Source organism: Rhinopithecus roxellana, chromosome 4, assembly GCF_007565055.1.
Source record: "Rhinopithecus roxellana isolate Shanxi Qingling chromosome 4, ASM756505v1, whole genome shotgun sequence".
NCBI lineage: Eukaryota > Metazoa > Chordata > Mammalia > Primates > Cercopithecidae > Rhinopithecus > Rhinopithecus roxellana.
In genome coordinates, this window is record NC_044552.1 from 42,597,931 (window position 1) to 42,612,974 (window position 15,044).

Here is a 15,044-nt window from a genome sequence, read left to right on the forward strand (position 1 = left end):
TCACTTGTAACTGAGAACATGTGGGTATTTGTCTTTCTGTGCCTGGGTTGTTTCACACCGGAAAATGACCTCCAGTTCCATCCCCATTGCTGCAAAACACCTGACTTAATTCTTTTTATGGATAAATAGTACTCCATTGTGTATATATACTACAATTTTCTTGATCCAGTCTTCACTGACAGGATAATTCCACATCTTTGCTATTGTGAATGGTGCTGTGATAAACATATGAATATATGTATCTTTTTGATATAATGATTTATTTTCCTTTAGATATATACCCAGTAGTGGGACTGCTGAATTGAATGGTAGCTCTATTTTTTAGTTCTTTGAGAAATCTCCATACTGTTTTCCACAGAGGGTGTCCTAGTTTACATTCCTACCAAAAGCATACAAGGGTTCCCTTTTCTTTACATCCTTGCCAATATCTGTTATTTTTTGTCTTTTTAACGATAGCCATTCTAACTGCTGTAAGATGGTATCTCATTGTGGTTTTAACTGGCTTTTCTCTGATGATTAGTGACATTGAGCAGCTTTTCATATGTTTATTGGCCATTTGTATGTCTTCTTTTGAAAAAATGCCTATTCATGCCCTTTGTCCACTTTTTTTGATAGGGTTGTATTTTTTATTGTTTTTGAGTTGTTTGAGTTCCCTGTAAAATTATAAATATTAGTTCCTTGTTGAATGCATTTTGTGAAAACATTTTCTCTCATTCTGCAGGTTATCTGTTGACTCTGTCAGTTGTTTCTTTTTCTATGAAGAAGATTCTTAGTTTAACTCAATTCCATTTGTCTATTTTTGTTTTTGTTGCTTGTGCTTTTGAGATCATACTGATAAAAATCTTTGCCTATACCAATGTCCTGAGGTATTTACCCTATGTTTTCTTCTAGTAGTTTTATAGCTTGGGGTCTTATGCTTAAGTCTTTAATCAATTTTGAGTTGATTTTTCTATATGGTGAGAGATAGGAGTCTAGTTTTATTCTTCTTCATATGAATATCCAGTTTTCCCTGTGCTATTTATTGAAGAGAGCATTCTTTCTCTAACGTTTGGTATCTCTGTCAAAAATCAGCTAGCTGTAAATATATGGATATGTCTCTTTCTTCTCTATTCTGTTTCATTGGTCTATGTGTCTGTTTTTATAGCAATACCATGATGTTTTAAGTTACTATAGCTTCATAGTATAATTTAAAGTCAGAGAGTGTGATGCTTTCAGGTTTGTTGTTTTTGTTTAGGATTGCTTTGGCTATTCAGAATCTTTTGTGATTCCATATGAACTTAGAATTGTTTTTCCTATCACTCTGAAAAATATCATTGGTATTTGGATAGAGATTTCTTTGAATCTGTAGTTTGCTTTGAGTGGCATGGTCATTCTTATAGTTTGAATGTTTGACCCCACCCAAATCCCATGTTAAATTGTAATCCCAGTGCTGGAGGTATGGCCTGAGGGGAGGAGTTTGGGTCATGGGGGCGCATCCCTCATCAGTTTCTGCTGTTGTCACAATAGTTGGTGAGTTCCTGTGAGATCTGGTTATTTTAAAGTGTGTCTCCTACCCGTCCCCTCCCTGACTCTCTCTCTCTCTTCCTCTCTCACTTTGTTGCTCCTGCTTTTGTCATGTGATGTGCCTACTCCTTCTTCACCTTCTGTTATGACTGTAAACTTTCTGCGGCTTCCTTAGAAGCCAAGCAAATGCCAGCACCATGCTTCCTCTAAAGCCTGCAGAACTGAGAGCCAATTAAACCTCTTTTATTTATGAATTACCCAGTCTCAAGTATTTCTTTATAACAATGCAGAATGGTTTAATACAGTCGTTTAAACAGTATTAATTCTTCTGCTCCATGAACACGGGATGTCTTTCCCTTCATTTGTGTCCTCTTCAATGTCTTTCATCAGTGTTTTGTAGTTTTCCTTGAAGAGATTTTTCACCTCTTTAGTTAAATTTATTCCTATGTATTTCTTTTGTGTGGCTATTGTGACTGGGATTGCATTTTTAATTTCTTTTTCAGATAGTTCATTATTGTTGTATGGAAACAATGCTAAATTTTGTATGTTAATTTTTTTATTCTACAATTTCACTGAATTTGTTCATCAGCTCTAAGAGATTTTGTGGTAGAGTCTTTAGGTTTTTCTATATATAAGATTATGTCTTCTGCAGAGAGGGTCAATTTGACTTCCTCTTTTCTAATTTGAATGCCCTTTATTTCTCTCTCATTCCTAATTGCTCTTGTTGGCACTTCCAGGACAATGGTGAATAACAATGTTGAAAGTGGGCATCCTATCTTTTTACAGTTCTTAGAGGAAAAGGTTTCAACTTTTGCCCATTAAGTATGATTTCAGGTGTAGGTTTGTCATTTGTGGCCTTCATTATGTTAAGGTTTTTTTTATGCCAAATTTGTTGAGGGTTTTGATGATGAAGTGATGTTCAATTTTATCAAATTAGTTTCTGCCTCTATTGAGATATTTACATAGATTTTGTCCTTGATATTGTTGGTTGATATATCAAACTTAATGATTTACATATGTTGAAACATCCTTGCATACCTGGGGTAAATCCCACTTGATCATAGTGTATTATCTTCTTGATGTGTTGTTGTATTCAGTTCACTAGTGTTTTCGGGAGAACTTTTGTGTCTAGGTTCATTAATAATAGTTGCCTGTGGATATTTTTTTTTTAATGTTCTTATCTAGTTTTGGTGTCAGGGTAATGCTGGTCTCATAGAATGAGTAAGGAAGAATTTCCTTCTCTTCAGTGTTTTGTAATAGCTTGAGAAGAGTTGGTGTTAGTTCTTTTCTAAAAGTATGATCAATTTCAGCAGTAAAGCCATCTGGTCCTGGGCTTTTCTTTGTTGAGAGAAGCAGTTATCTAACATCAGGAATCATCTGACATTTATACAAACTTCTTGGTGTGAGTTCAAAGTGACTACAGAATATGGAACTGTGAAACAACCACCACCTACATCTGAAACAAGAATTAAGTGTTCTGAAAAATGAGATGTAATCTTTAACAAATATTAGAACACTAAAGCAGGGATGTCTATTAGGTATGTCTTTAGTGTTAGGAAATAGACATGTTTTAGTATTTTAAAATCATTCTTGAAATATTATTTTCTTACAAATAAAAATGATTCATATAGTATAACTAGTTTTTAACTCTACATTTATAAAAGTATCTCTCTGGTCCATTTATACTTATTTATACAGCATCACAATTTTCATTCACAGTTTCTTCATGTGAAAGCTGTTTTATAGGATATGGTAGAAATAGCCTTTTCATGTCAAACTAAAACATACAAAGATCATTCCTAATGCAAGCCAATACAAACTAAAATAATTTGCAAATCACAAGAATATGTTTTTAGATTTTCTGTTGCAGATACTGCATTTTACATTAGTTTCCAACTAAATTTTACTTTTAGAGCAGAAAAGTTTTATAATTTGTAATGTGACTTTTTTTATATATCCACATTAATTACCATACAGTACAAATTCCTCATTGAAAAACTATATTCTCAAAACAAATGTAAAAATAGTATTTTGACTTAAAATTAAAGGAATTAAGAATACATTTGGGCATTCAGCTGTGCATATTTCTAATTGAAAGGATTGAGTCCATTTTGATATATGGGTAAAATTTACTATAGAGATTAATTTTCAAGTAAAATATTTTATTTGAGCTATCCAATATGTCTATGAAAATGCAAATGGATTCCAAAACAAACTTTAAAATATCTCTCAGGAACAAAGAAACTGAACTTAATTTAATTACTGTAATTGTCATTTTCAGACCTGCTCCATTGGGCTTCTTTGTGGTGATGAAATAAGGAGAATTACCTGTTTAACTCCCATCTTTCAAAGAGCAGATCCCATTTCCACACAGACATATACAGTTCTCCCTTCTGAGACTTTGGTCAGTAGCTTTCCATCTATAAAGGCTACTAGAATACCAACCATAATGGATACTTATCCAGTTGATCAAGGTAAGTAGAAGTAAGATATTAAGAAGTTTGAATTTGAAAAAGCTGTGTAGTAAAAGCATATTTTCTGAATTATTAAAATCTTTTTTTTCTGAGATACATGATTTCTAGGGGTGTAAAATTGAGCATTATTGGTTATGTGTCCGGTTTTAAGTTTTGTTTTAAGCAATGTTGTTTGCTAATACTATTTCTGGATCAGTAAAAAAAAATGTAAATTAACAGTTTTTATTCCACTGTCCACTGTGTAAATTTTAATAGACAACTGGACCTCAATCCCAGCACATTTTGTTTTAAAAGGGCATTGTGCTACTTGCTTCAGTGTGTCTTTACTTCATATTCTCTGAGTCATTAATGTAAATTTATATTCCTATTAAATTATTTGACTAACACTCAGGTAAAAGATATGTGCTTATTTTCCTATTGTGAATTATTTTAACAACATGTTTTTTTCATGTTCAATTATTTAACTTTCTAAATCAAGTGATGTCATATTATAAACAGTACATTGTATATTAAATTCCAAATTTACTCTTCATGTAGTCAATGCCACTTCGAATAATCAGAGTAAGAATTGTAGTTCTTAGCAAGGAATTCTTTAAGAAAAAATAATTTTGAAGGCTATTGGATATTCTAAGTAGAAATGTACCTTGTCTCTTTTTCATCTATGTAATTTCTATTCTTTTAAAAATTTAAATTGAAATACAGTGTAATCTAATATAAACAGAACATTTTGCCTATTGAGGAAATAAAACAATATTTCTAGCATTTCTAACCTGATAGGTCAAACATTCATTGGTTGTGTCAATGCAAAGGAGTTGTAATTTTTCATGTTTTCTAATTCAAAGGAGTCATTTAGTTGGGAATATGTCAATTCTGTGTAATGCCATTTGTCCTGACTTTAGCCCTCCCATGGAGTGTAAATAATAGGAATCTTTGCATTTATGCAGTTTGTGAAATCATTAAACCTCCTCATATACTTTTATTAGAAATATGATTTAAAGAACCATATTTGTCTGCATATAATGGATGTAAGGTGGCAGTGCAATTTGCCTGAGATTTATCCCAGTGCCAAAGTGGTTCATTTCTAATTCATTTTTCTAATCTTTTTGACTTTTTCCTTTTTGTAGGTCCAAAACAGACAGGCATTGTCAAGCATGACATTCTCCCAACCACTGGTTTGGCAACGTTAAGAATTAGCACACCCTTGGAAAGCTACTTACTCGAAGAACTGATTGTCACTAGAGAGCTTTCAGCAAAACACAGTCTTCTTTCTTCCACAGATGTTTCCTCTTCTCTATTCCTGAATTTTGGTATTCATGACCCAGCACAAATTGTCCAGGACAAAACATCGGCATCACATATGCCTATTCGAACTTCAGCAGCCACACTAGGTTTCTTTTTTCCTGATAGGAGAGCAAGGACCTCATTTATCATGTCTTCCTTAATGTCAGATTTTATTTTTCCTACACAATCTTTATTATTTGAGAACTATCAGACTATTGCTTCATCTGCTACCCCAACGACTTCAGTAATTAGAAGCATTCCAGGGGCTGATATTGAGTTAAACAGACACTCATTACTCTCCCGTGGATTCCTGCTTACAGCTGCCTCCATAAGTGCAACTCCAGTTGTCTCTAGAGGGGCTCAAGAGGATATCGAAGAATATTCAGCTGTTTCTTTAATTTCAAGAAGAGAGCACTGGAGATTGCTCAGCTCCTCGATGTCTCCCATTTTTCCCGCTAAGATAATTATATCTAAACAGGTAACCATCTTAAACTCATCAGCTCTGCACCGGTTCGGTACAAAAGCCTTCATTCCCAGTGAATATCAGGCTATTACTGAAGCTTCAAGCAACCAGAGACTCACAAACATCAAATCACAGGCTGCTGATTCTTTAAGAGAATTAAACCAAACATGTGCAACATGTTCTATGACTGAAATAAAATCCTCTCATGAATTCTCAGATCAAGTTTTGCATAGCAAACAGTCCTACTTTTATGAGACATTCTGGATGAACTCAGCGATATTAGCCAGCTGGTATGCACTAATGGGAGCTCAAACTATCACTTCTGGGCATTCATTTTCTTCTGCTACTGAAATAACACCATCAGTGGCATTCACAGAAGTGCCATCTTTATTTCCTTCTAAAAAGAGTGCAAAAAGAACAATTTTATCCTCATCCTTGGAAGAATCCATTACCCTATCAAGTAATTTGGATGTTAATTTATGTTTGCATAAGACTTGTTTATCCATTGTCCCTTCACAAACTATCTCTTCAGATTTGATGAATTCTGATTTGACTTCAAAATTGACTACTGATGAACTGTCAGTATCAGAAAACATTTTAAAACTATTGAAAATAAGACAATATGGCATAACTATGGGCCCCACTGAGGTATTAAATCAAGACAGCTTATTGGACATAGAAAAAAGTAAAGGATCTCATACACCGTTCAAACTTCACCCAAGTGATAGTTCTCTAGATTTTGAGTTAAACTTACGAAGTTATCCAGATGTTACTTTAAAGACATATTCAGAAATTACACTTGCAAGTGACCTCAAAAATAATCTGCCACCATTGACAGGCTCAATGCCTGACTTTTCAGAAGTCACCACCGATGTTGCATTTTATACAGTTTCAGCAACTCCAGCACTTTCAATACAGATGTCTTCCTCCATGTCTGTAATTAGGCCAGATTGGCCATATTTTATAGATTATATGACCTCTCTTAATAAAGAAGTCAAGACTTATTCAGAATGGTCCAAATGGGAACTTCAGCCTAGTGTGCAATATCAGGAATTTCCCACTGCAAGCTGGCATCTTCCCTTCACTAGATCTCTTACTTTGTCTTCACTGGAATCCATTGTGGCACCTCAACGGCTGATGATTTCTGGTGAGTTTCTCAGTTTCTGTTCAGTAAACTTTTAGAAATGAGTTTCTTTTCTACAGAGAAGAAAGAGCCTGTCATGGTCACCAGGTGCTCTAAACAGCCTCGTTGTAATCAGGGCAGCAAGCAGTTCAATGGGGAAGGCACCTGCTGTTGTACCTGACACAGATGGTTATTCTTTATGCACTGGCACAAAGGCTACCAGATCAATACAGTAGTAGGTTGGAGACAGCTATACTGCTGGCAAGCAATCAGAAACTGAACTAGTTCAATTCATTACAACAGATCTTTCAAAGTTTAGAAATAACTTTTATTATTCTCATTTCTTGAAATAGCTTCTTTGTCAGGTTGAACACAATATAACATACTCTTTCTAACAGTATCTTCGGTGGTGGTATTTTTTTATATGGGAAAGATGAAATCACTGGAACTTTATTGAGATTACCTGTCCTCTATGGCATGGTATATCATTTTTAAATTTAAAGTTTTGATGTTTCATTTTATATAATTCAGAACATAAGTTAATGTCATGTATTTTATTTAACAAAAGCACTATACAAAAAATGAAAGAATATCTGTGAATTTGAATTCAGAGCCTTGGTATATTAATGACAAGCCAGTTTTCTTAGATAACAGTTCTTACTTTAAAGCACATTTGAAAGCACTAATCTCTTCTTTCCTTGTAATTGCTATCAAATTGGTAAGGATGTAAAAAAGGAAAAAGTTTAAAGAATTGCGTTTATCAGAAATAGAAGATTTTTCATTATTTAAAGAAGTTCTATCTTGTGGAATTTTCAAGTGTTACTTTGTGGCAGTGAAATTAATTTTCCTTCAATGATAAACTTATAGTGTTTTGTGTCTGTGTATGTATGGTTGTGTTTTTTTTGCTTCATATATTACCTCAACATTTAAAGGGGTTGGGTATGTAACTTACGGCTGAAAATTCAGTAACATGAAAGAACAAGTCATTCTATTTGGTATATTTAATATGATATAATTTTGTCTACAAAATTTCCTATGCATGATAAAATTAATTACAAATTTAAATGTGGCATTCTCCTTGTACTTTTACAGGCTAATAGCTTGTTGTTTACCTGTTATAACTCACATACAATGCCTAATACATCGTTTCCCACATATAAGGTTCTTGGTAAATGCAGCAGAGTTAAAATGTCTCTCAAATAATACATCCGATAGCCAACTCTTGGAAATAATCAGGACACAAATTCTTAATTATTAGGAAATAAAACCTTAAGTTTGGTCTTTTAAAACATAATCTTGCTACTTTTCACTCTTCCCATTCTTTATTCCCATTGCAACTCTTCTTTGATTATTTTGACCTCACCTACATCTCCTAATCTCTTTCCAGTTTTTCATGCCTTTCTAGTCATTTAATCATTATGATAAATCATTTGCAAGGCATTTGTTGACATTTTCCAATATGTTTATCCACTGTGTTGATCAGGGTCACATCAGCGAATAAACACAGTCTAATTGGGTATTTGGAGAGAGTTTAATAGAGTGATTATTTATTAAAATGTGAGTAGAGTTTAAGGAAAACTAAGGATATTATGGTTCTGAAGAGAGCAATAACAGCAAAACATAGTTACCAGCACTGGGCCTAAAGAGACAGAGGAAAGAGAAGGATCAGAACCTAAAATGGAAAGCTTCTAGGTTACAGAAGCTGTGGCCTTTGGAAGTAGGACACAGGTAATCCAATATGGACAGACAGGGAGGAGACTAGACAATACTAGACAATCCCTTTCCTGTTGTCTTCTAGTCTTTTGCAGGTGCTTCTTACTAACCAAAGCTGTTCAGTAGCTGGAGGCTAAAGCCAGTCCTTTGAATTGGTTTCCAGTGTTTAGAGGGTAGAATAAACAAGATGGAAAGAAGATCAGGAATAGCAAATGTTGATGTATTAAATTCCTTTGTTTGTCAGTTTCCAGCTTGTATTTTGTCAAAATTCATAATAATGGCTTGTTCCACTAAAATTCTTATGAATTCCTCAACTAGGCTCTTAATTCTTCTAGGCAATCCTAATTAATTTTGAATTGGCTTCCTAAAATTTTCATCACAGTGATTATTTCAATTTTTTTCTGATCTTAGCATGAATATCATAGCCATCATATTTGTTTAGTAAATGAATTTATTTCTAACTTCTCAACTGACAAATACCATCTAGTCTAATTCATCTGCTTTCCAGACTTCATCTTAAAATTATCTGGCAATGAAGGAAAGAAAAATAGAAAAACTTGGTGATACAATTATTCCAGATCCCTGTGTTTAAAAGCATATTCCTTATCCATGGAATTACTTTTACACCTCGTCAAAAATCAATCAATGATATACATGCGAGTCAATTTCTGGAGTCTTAGTTTTTCTCCATTAATCCATATGTCTTTCTTTTACCCAATTCCCAACTGTCTTGGTTACTATAGTATTTTCTTCTTTTAATATTGTTTTACACAATTTAGATGCAGATGTTGTCATAGTAGTCCTTGTTTGGTATCTATGAAAGATTGGGTTCCAGGAACGTGCAAGATATCAAAATCCATAGATACTCAACTCCCTTATAAAAATTAGTGTAATATGGCATAAAACCTACACACATCCTCCCAAATCCTCATTACTATACCTACAAGGACATCTGTTTCTCCTCCAAAATCTTATAGTGCTTCTAAAGCTGGGTTGGCAAACCACAGCCCTTGAAATCAAATCTTTTTCCGTGCCTGCTTCTTTAAATAAAGATTTATTAAAACACAGACATGCCTATTTGCTTACATATTATCTACAGCTGCTTTGATACTTAATGTCACAAAAGAATGAGTAGGTGTCAAGGAGACCATGTGGCCTACACAACCTAAAATACTTACTGTCTAATACTTAGTAGAAAATATTTGTCAGTTCCTACCTGAAACATTTTCAAGGAGTTTAGTTAATGTCTGACTAAAGTAAGTACCATGGAAAAATCTAGCTGTTTACTTGTTTTCCTCTATATGTATTCCTGGTTTGTCCTTTGATTTTTTTTTTTTTTTAACCAAGTCATTATCTAGGCATAATGTACTTATATCATTGTTTGATTTAAATCTAATTATAATATGCTTTTAATATAAATACAATGAGAAATATTTCCAAGATAGTAAGGGATTGCTATAGTATATATTTTATTAACACATATAAGGATCTAGAAACATTTTATCATTGGAAAACCTAGGTATAGAGATATATTTTTGATAATAAAAGAAATTTGATAATTTAACACTGTATTGCTTATCGGAAATTTGTAACAAACCTAAAGTCAGAAAACTTAAAACTAAACAAATGTATAAATTTGAAACATTTTATAAAATTAAAAATATGACTCATTTTTATATATACAGTCTTATAAATATGAACTGAATATAAAAAGGCAGTTGAAATATGTATTCATTCTGTTTATTTTATAGCATATATTTATAAAGAAAAGACATCATGTTTTTGGCCTAACTACTGAACTACTCAAGAAAGAATTAATGTTCAGTCGCAACTAAATTAGAACTCCTTAGAGTCCCTTAAGAATATAATGAAAACATACGTTGTTTTCCATGAGATGCATATTTAATATTTATTCCTCCCATAGGTATTTTTATTCTAACATGGTTTCTACAAAAAGAAAAGATCAATTTTTCATCATTTAAGGATATATCCAATCATATTAAAATGAAAATATGCAAGTTTTCATTTATTATTTTTACTATTAGTTAAAACATGCAGTAATTATAATAAAACAGAATGTATTGTCAAGAGTTTTTATAAAACAGAAGTTAAAATTTCATTATTATAAGTTTTAATCAAAACAGATTTTATTAGTAAACTTTGAAAATATCCTCAATTTAATTATTGTCCCATTTTTGTAAACTGCATGTGAGGTGGTCCTATAAAACCTAAAATGATAGCCAGCACCAAGTTAAACAACTAGCGTTAAGTAAGGATGATTTCTGTGTTGTTCATTCTTGTACACCTAACATATAACGCAAAGTGCCATTAAAATAGCTGCTTAATAGTGGTTGTATAAAGCCATTAAAACATATTACTGGAAATGATCTTTATAAAAACTCTGGTCTAATCTCTTCATGTAGAGAAATGATATGATAGGCCATAGTCTAATGTTCTACAGTGCAAAAATCTTGAAAGATTGAGCTATTATATATGACTGTTTCTTACACACAGTGGTTTCCATGACACTGCCAAAATATAGAACAAATGTGCAACTGATGAAGGGAGATGTTTGCTTCTAAGGTGGACCACTGAGTGCTATCATTTCCACCATACGTGGTATTTCCATAATAGAAAAGTGGCTAAGATGGCAAGCCTATAATTTTAGAGTCCCTTGCTGATGGTGAATTTCTCACTTTGTATTGGACCACTAGCAAAAAATAAATAAATAAATAAATGAATAAATAAATAAATAAATAACACTCTGAGCAACCTCTTGTAATTAACAAAGTGAGGCATCATGGAACCACCTCTATCAACTTGATTCTTTGAGCTTTGTGTACTTTTTGAAGTGCATGATTGCTGGCTGTGTAGTACAGTGACAGCTCAATGAAATTGAATCAAAGTCCTTTTCTCGGACATCTTCGAAACTGGACGCATTTGTGTATTTAATTTAACATATTAAGGAAACAAAATTTAAGAGAAAAGGGGAATATTCTAGCAATTTGTCATTATTTCCCTACAGCAATATGACTATTTTTTTTCTACCAGTTATTTGGGTAGGATATAAAAAAGAGCAACCAGAGCTTCATGAACCAAATATTCTCGAATAGCAATGGATAGGAAAAATAGAGTGTTTGAGTTATGTTTATTCCATTTTTAGTTGTACAATTCTAAACTTAAAAATGTACACTGTAGATAAAATTCTAATCAATGACAAAGGGGCATTTCTCCAAGAATACAAAGGATAAATCAAGTTAAGATATAATTTAGTGCATCATGAAACAAAAAGACTTTAACACTCAATTGATAGATTATGAAATGTGTTCATTTTATCTCTTGATTTTTCTTTCTGAAAAGAATTACATCTTCAAATCTTTTTGGCATCTATTAATGTTTCCTAATCATACCAATTTATAAATAGCTCACAACAATATTCAGTGTCTTAATGCTGAAACAGAAGAGATAGTTTCATTAAACTCATTAACAGTTAAAAATGCCTTAGGTATACATGTACACAAATTTCTTACACATAATTTAGAAAATATGGAAAAATGCATTAAGCGTCTCAGTCTATTTGTGTTACTATAACAAAATACCACAGAATGGGTATTTATTTCTCAGTTTTGGAGACTGGTAAGTTCAAGATCAAGGTGCCTGCAAGTTCAATGAGTGTCTAGTGAAGAATGTTTCCTCATGGATGGGGCATTCTAGGTGTCCTCAAGTGGAAGAAATATCAAAAGGGCTGAACTCACCCCATCAAGCACTGTTATCAGACCCCAATTACATCCAGAAGAGAGAATACTTCATGGTCTAACCTCCTAACAACTCTACTTTTTAATACTGCAGTACTGGTGATGGAGCTTCAACATGAATTTTAGAGTAGACACAAATATCCAAATCATAGCATTAAGCAACAGAAAATTCCAACTACTGCTTATTAAAAGCATACAGAACAGTTTAAAAGGTAAAATTTACTAACCATAAAAGTGTATAAATGAACACGTGATATCTTAATTTGAGCACTCAGAAATATAGGCTCTTAATGTTGCATACAATATTTGAAAAGTGTAAAGAAATTCCAAACAAGTTCAAATAAGATAATGCTTAGAACTTATATTATTTTAAAGTGCAAAAGTATAATCAGGAAAGTGTTGAATAGGAAGGGCAATAAGAGAACGTGTATGTTTATGTAATACATTAAAACTATAGTTAAAATATTATATTGGGCCAGGCGCGGTGGCTCAAGCCTGTAATCCCAGCACTTTGGGAGGCCGAGACGGGCGGATCACGAGGTCAGGAGATCGAGACCATCCTGGCTAACACAGTGAAACCCCGCCTCTACTAAAAAAATACAAAAAACTAGCCGGGTGAGGTGGCGGGCGCCTGTAGTCCCAGCTACTCTGGAGACTGAGGCAGGAGAATGGCGTAAACCTGGGAGGCGGAGCTTGCAGTGAGCTGAGATCTGGCCACTGCACTCCAGCCTGGGTGACAGAGCAAAACTCCATCTCAACAACAACAACAACAACAAAAAAAAAAAAAAAAAAAAAAAAAAATTATGTTGTTCCAGACAATGCTGATAAAAGGAAATAGAATAGAAAGTCTAGATATACATGCTACATATAAAACTACATCCAAGGGGGTGGGGGGGATTGTGAGTCCATAGAGAAAGATTCTTTACTGAAATCTGTTGATGTGTTATTTTGAAAACTCGTTCTCTATGTTTCAGACCAAAATAAATTGTATTAGGAATAACCACATGAAGTTGCAAAACAAAACATTAAATGATCCGAATAAAAGTTTCAACACTTGTTTTAGATACGGTGGGTATGTGTGCAGCTTTGTTACATGGTGTATTGTGTGATGCTGAGGTTAAAGTACAGATCCCATCACTCAAGTAATGAGCATAGTATCCAATTGGTAGGTTTTTCAACCCCTACAAGCTCCCTCCCCAGCTTCTACTAGTCCAAAGTGTCTACTGGTCCTATCTTTAAGTCCATAGGTGCTCACTGTTTAGCTCTCACTGACACATGAGAACATGTAGTATTTGGTTTTCTATTCCTCTGTTAATTCACTTAGGATAATGGCCTCAACTGTATCCATATTGCTGCAAATGACAAGATTTTGTTCTTTTTATGGCTGTGTAGTATTCAATGGTGTATACACACCACATTTTATTTTTGAGTCCACCATTGACTGGCACCTGGGTTGGTTCTATGTCTTTGCTGTTATGAATAGTGCAGTGATGAATATACAAGTGTACATGTCTTTTTAGTAAAATTATTTTATTTTATTTTGAGTATATATCCAGTAATGATATTGCTGGGTCAAAGAATAGTATTTATTTGATCTCAAAATTGAAAGCGTTTAACTCTGAAAGCAAAATTAGAAAATTATAAATTAAATGATGATAGTGAGTACATTTTATAGTACATTAACTAAAACTAGTACCTTTCTAAGCCAAAAAAAAGATCTTAAGCATTGTTAAAGAAAATACATGCAGCTATGTTTTACCTTGTAAGACAGACATATGATTTTTAAATGTTCTTTTAAATTAATGGCAAAATGCTGACGACTAGAGTAGTAAAACAATTTGCAAAAAATAACTATATGCAGTAAAATATATTCAAAAATTATTAAGAGCAACTCAGTACCAAATTCAAAATGTGACACAAATTATAACTACTTGTTAGTCTTTTTTTTTTCCCCCCCAATTGTAATGGTCTGAATTAGGAAAGTCACAGTGAAGGCACTCTGTTGGTGGGAATGTAAATTGGCACCGTCTTTCTGGAGGATGATTTTCTAATAGACATTTTAAAAGCATTAAAATATCATAATTTCAACTTTAGAAAATTATTACTGATATAGTAAAATGACATTAAAATTTAAGAAAATTGGAAAACAACTACTATCCTAATATGATGGCTTTATTAAATAAATATTGACATGGAAAATTGCTTCTCTCATCCTATAAGAAATAAATGATAAACCATGTATACAACCTATTTCTAGATACATGTATACATGCACACCACACATAGGCAACCTAATTCTTCCAGAACCTTAATATTGTTTTTAATGTTTACTTTTATTTTCTACATGCTTTACAAATTACTATATATACTTTATCAGAACAATATGTTTTTGCAAATATGTGTTTTATTGAGATATTAAGAATACTTCAAAAAGCATATTTGGTCATTTTATTCATATTAGATTAAAATAAACTACAAGAATTTTGAGAAATATATTCATGTAGAAAATTATTGTAAGTCATAGCATTATAATAGTTAACAGGAAATCAACTGAAAAAAGTATGATATATATCCTGCATGGAATACAGAGATATATTTTATATACAAACATGCCATCTACATATTTTTAATGAAATTATATGTTTATGTTAAAATCATTAATCACATTTCTACAGTATTCTTTACATTTTAGTGAAATTAGAAGAAAAATTGAAAGGAATTAATCGCATCTT

General features: G+C 32.7%; 1 protein-coding gene across 2 annotated transcripts in view; it reads left to right on the top strand.

The window, feature by feature from the left end:
• EYS (eyes shut homolog) overlaps positions 1 to 15,044 on the top strand; it is a 1,930,870-nt gene that overhangs the window by 980,627 nt on the left and 935,199 nt on the right. For both annotated transcript variants that reach the window (XM_030928557.1, XM_030928558.1), the window contains exons 22-23: positions 3,785 to 3,977; positions 5,102 to 6,868. In XM_030928557.1, coding sequence (XP_030784417.1) covers positions 3,785 to 3,977; positions 5,102 to 6,868 — 1,960 coding nt within the window. The remainder of the gene's footprint in view (positions 1 to 3,784; positions 3,978 to 5,101; positions 6,869 to 15,044) is intronic.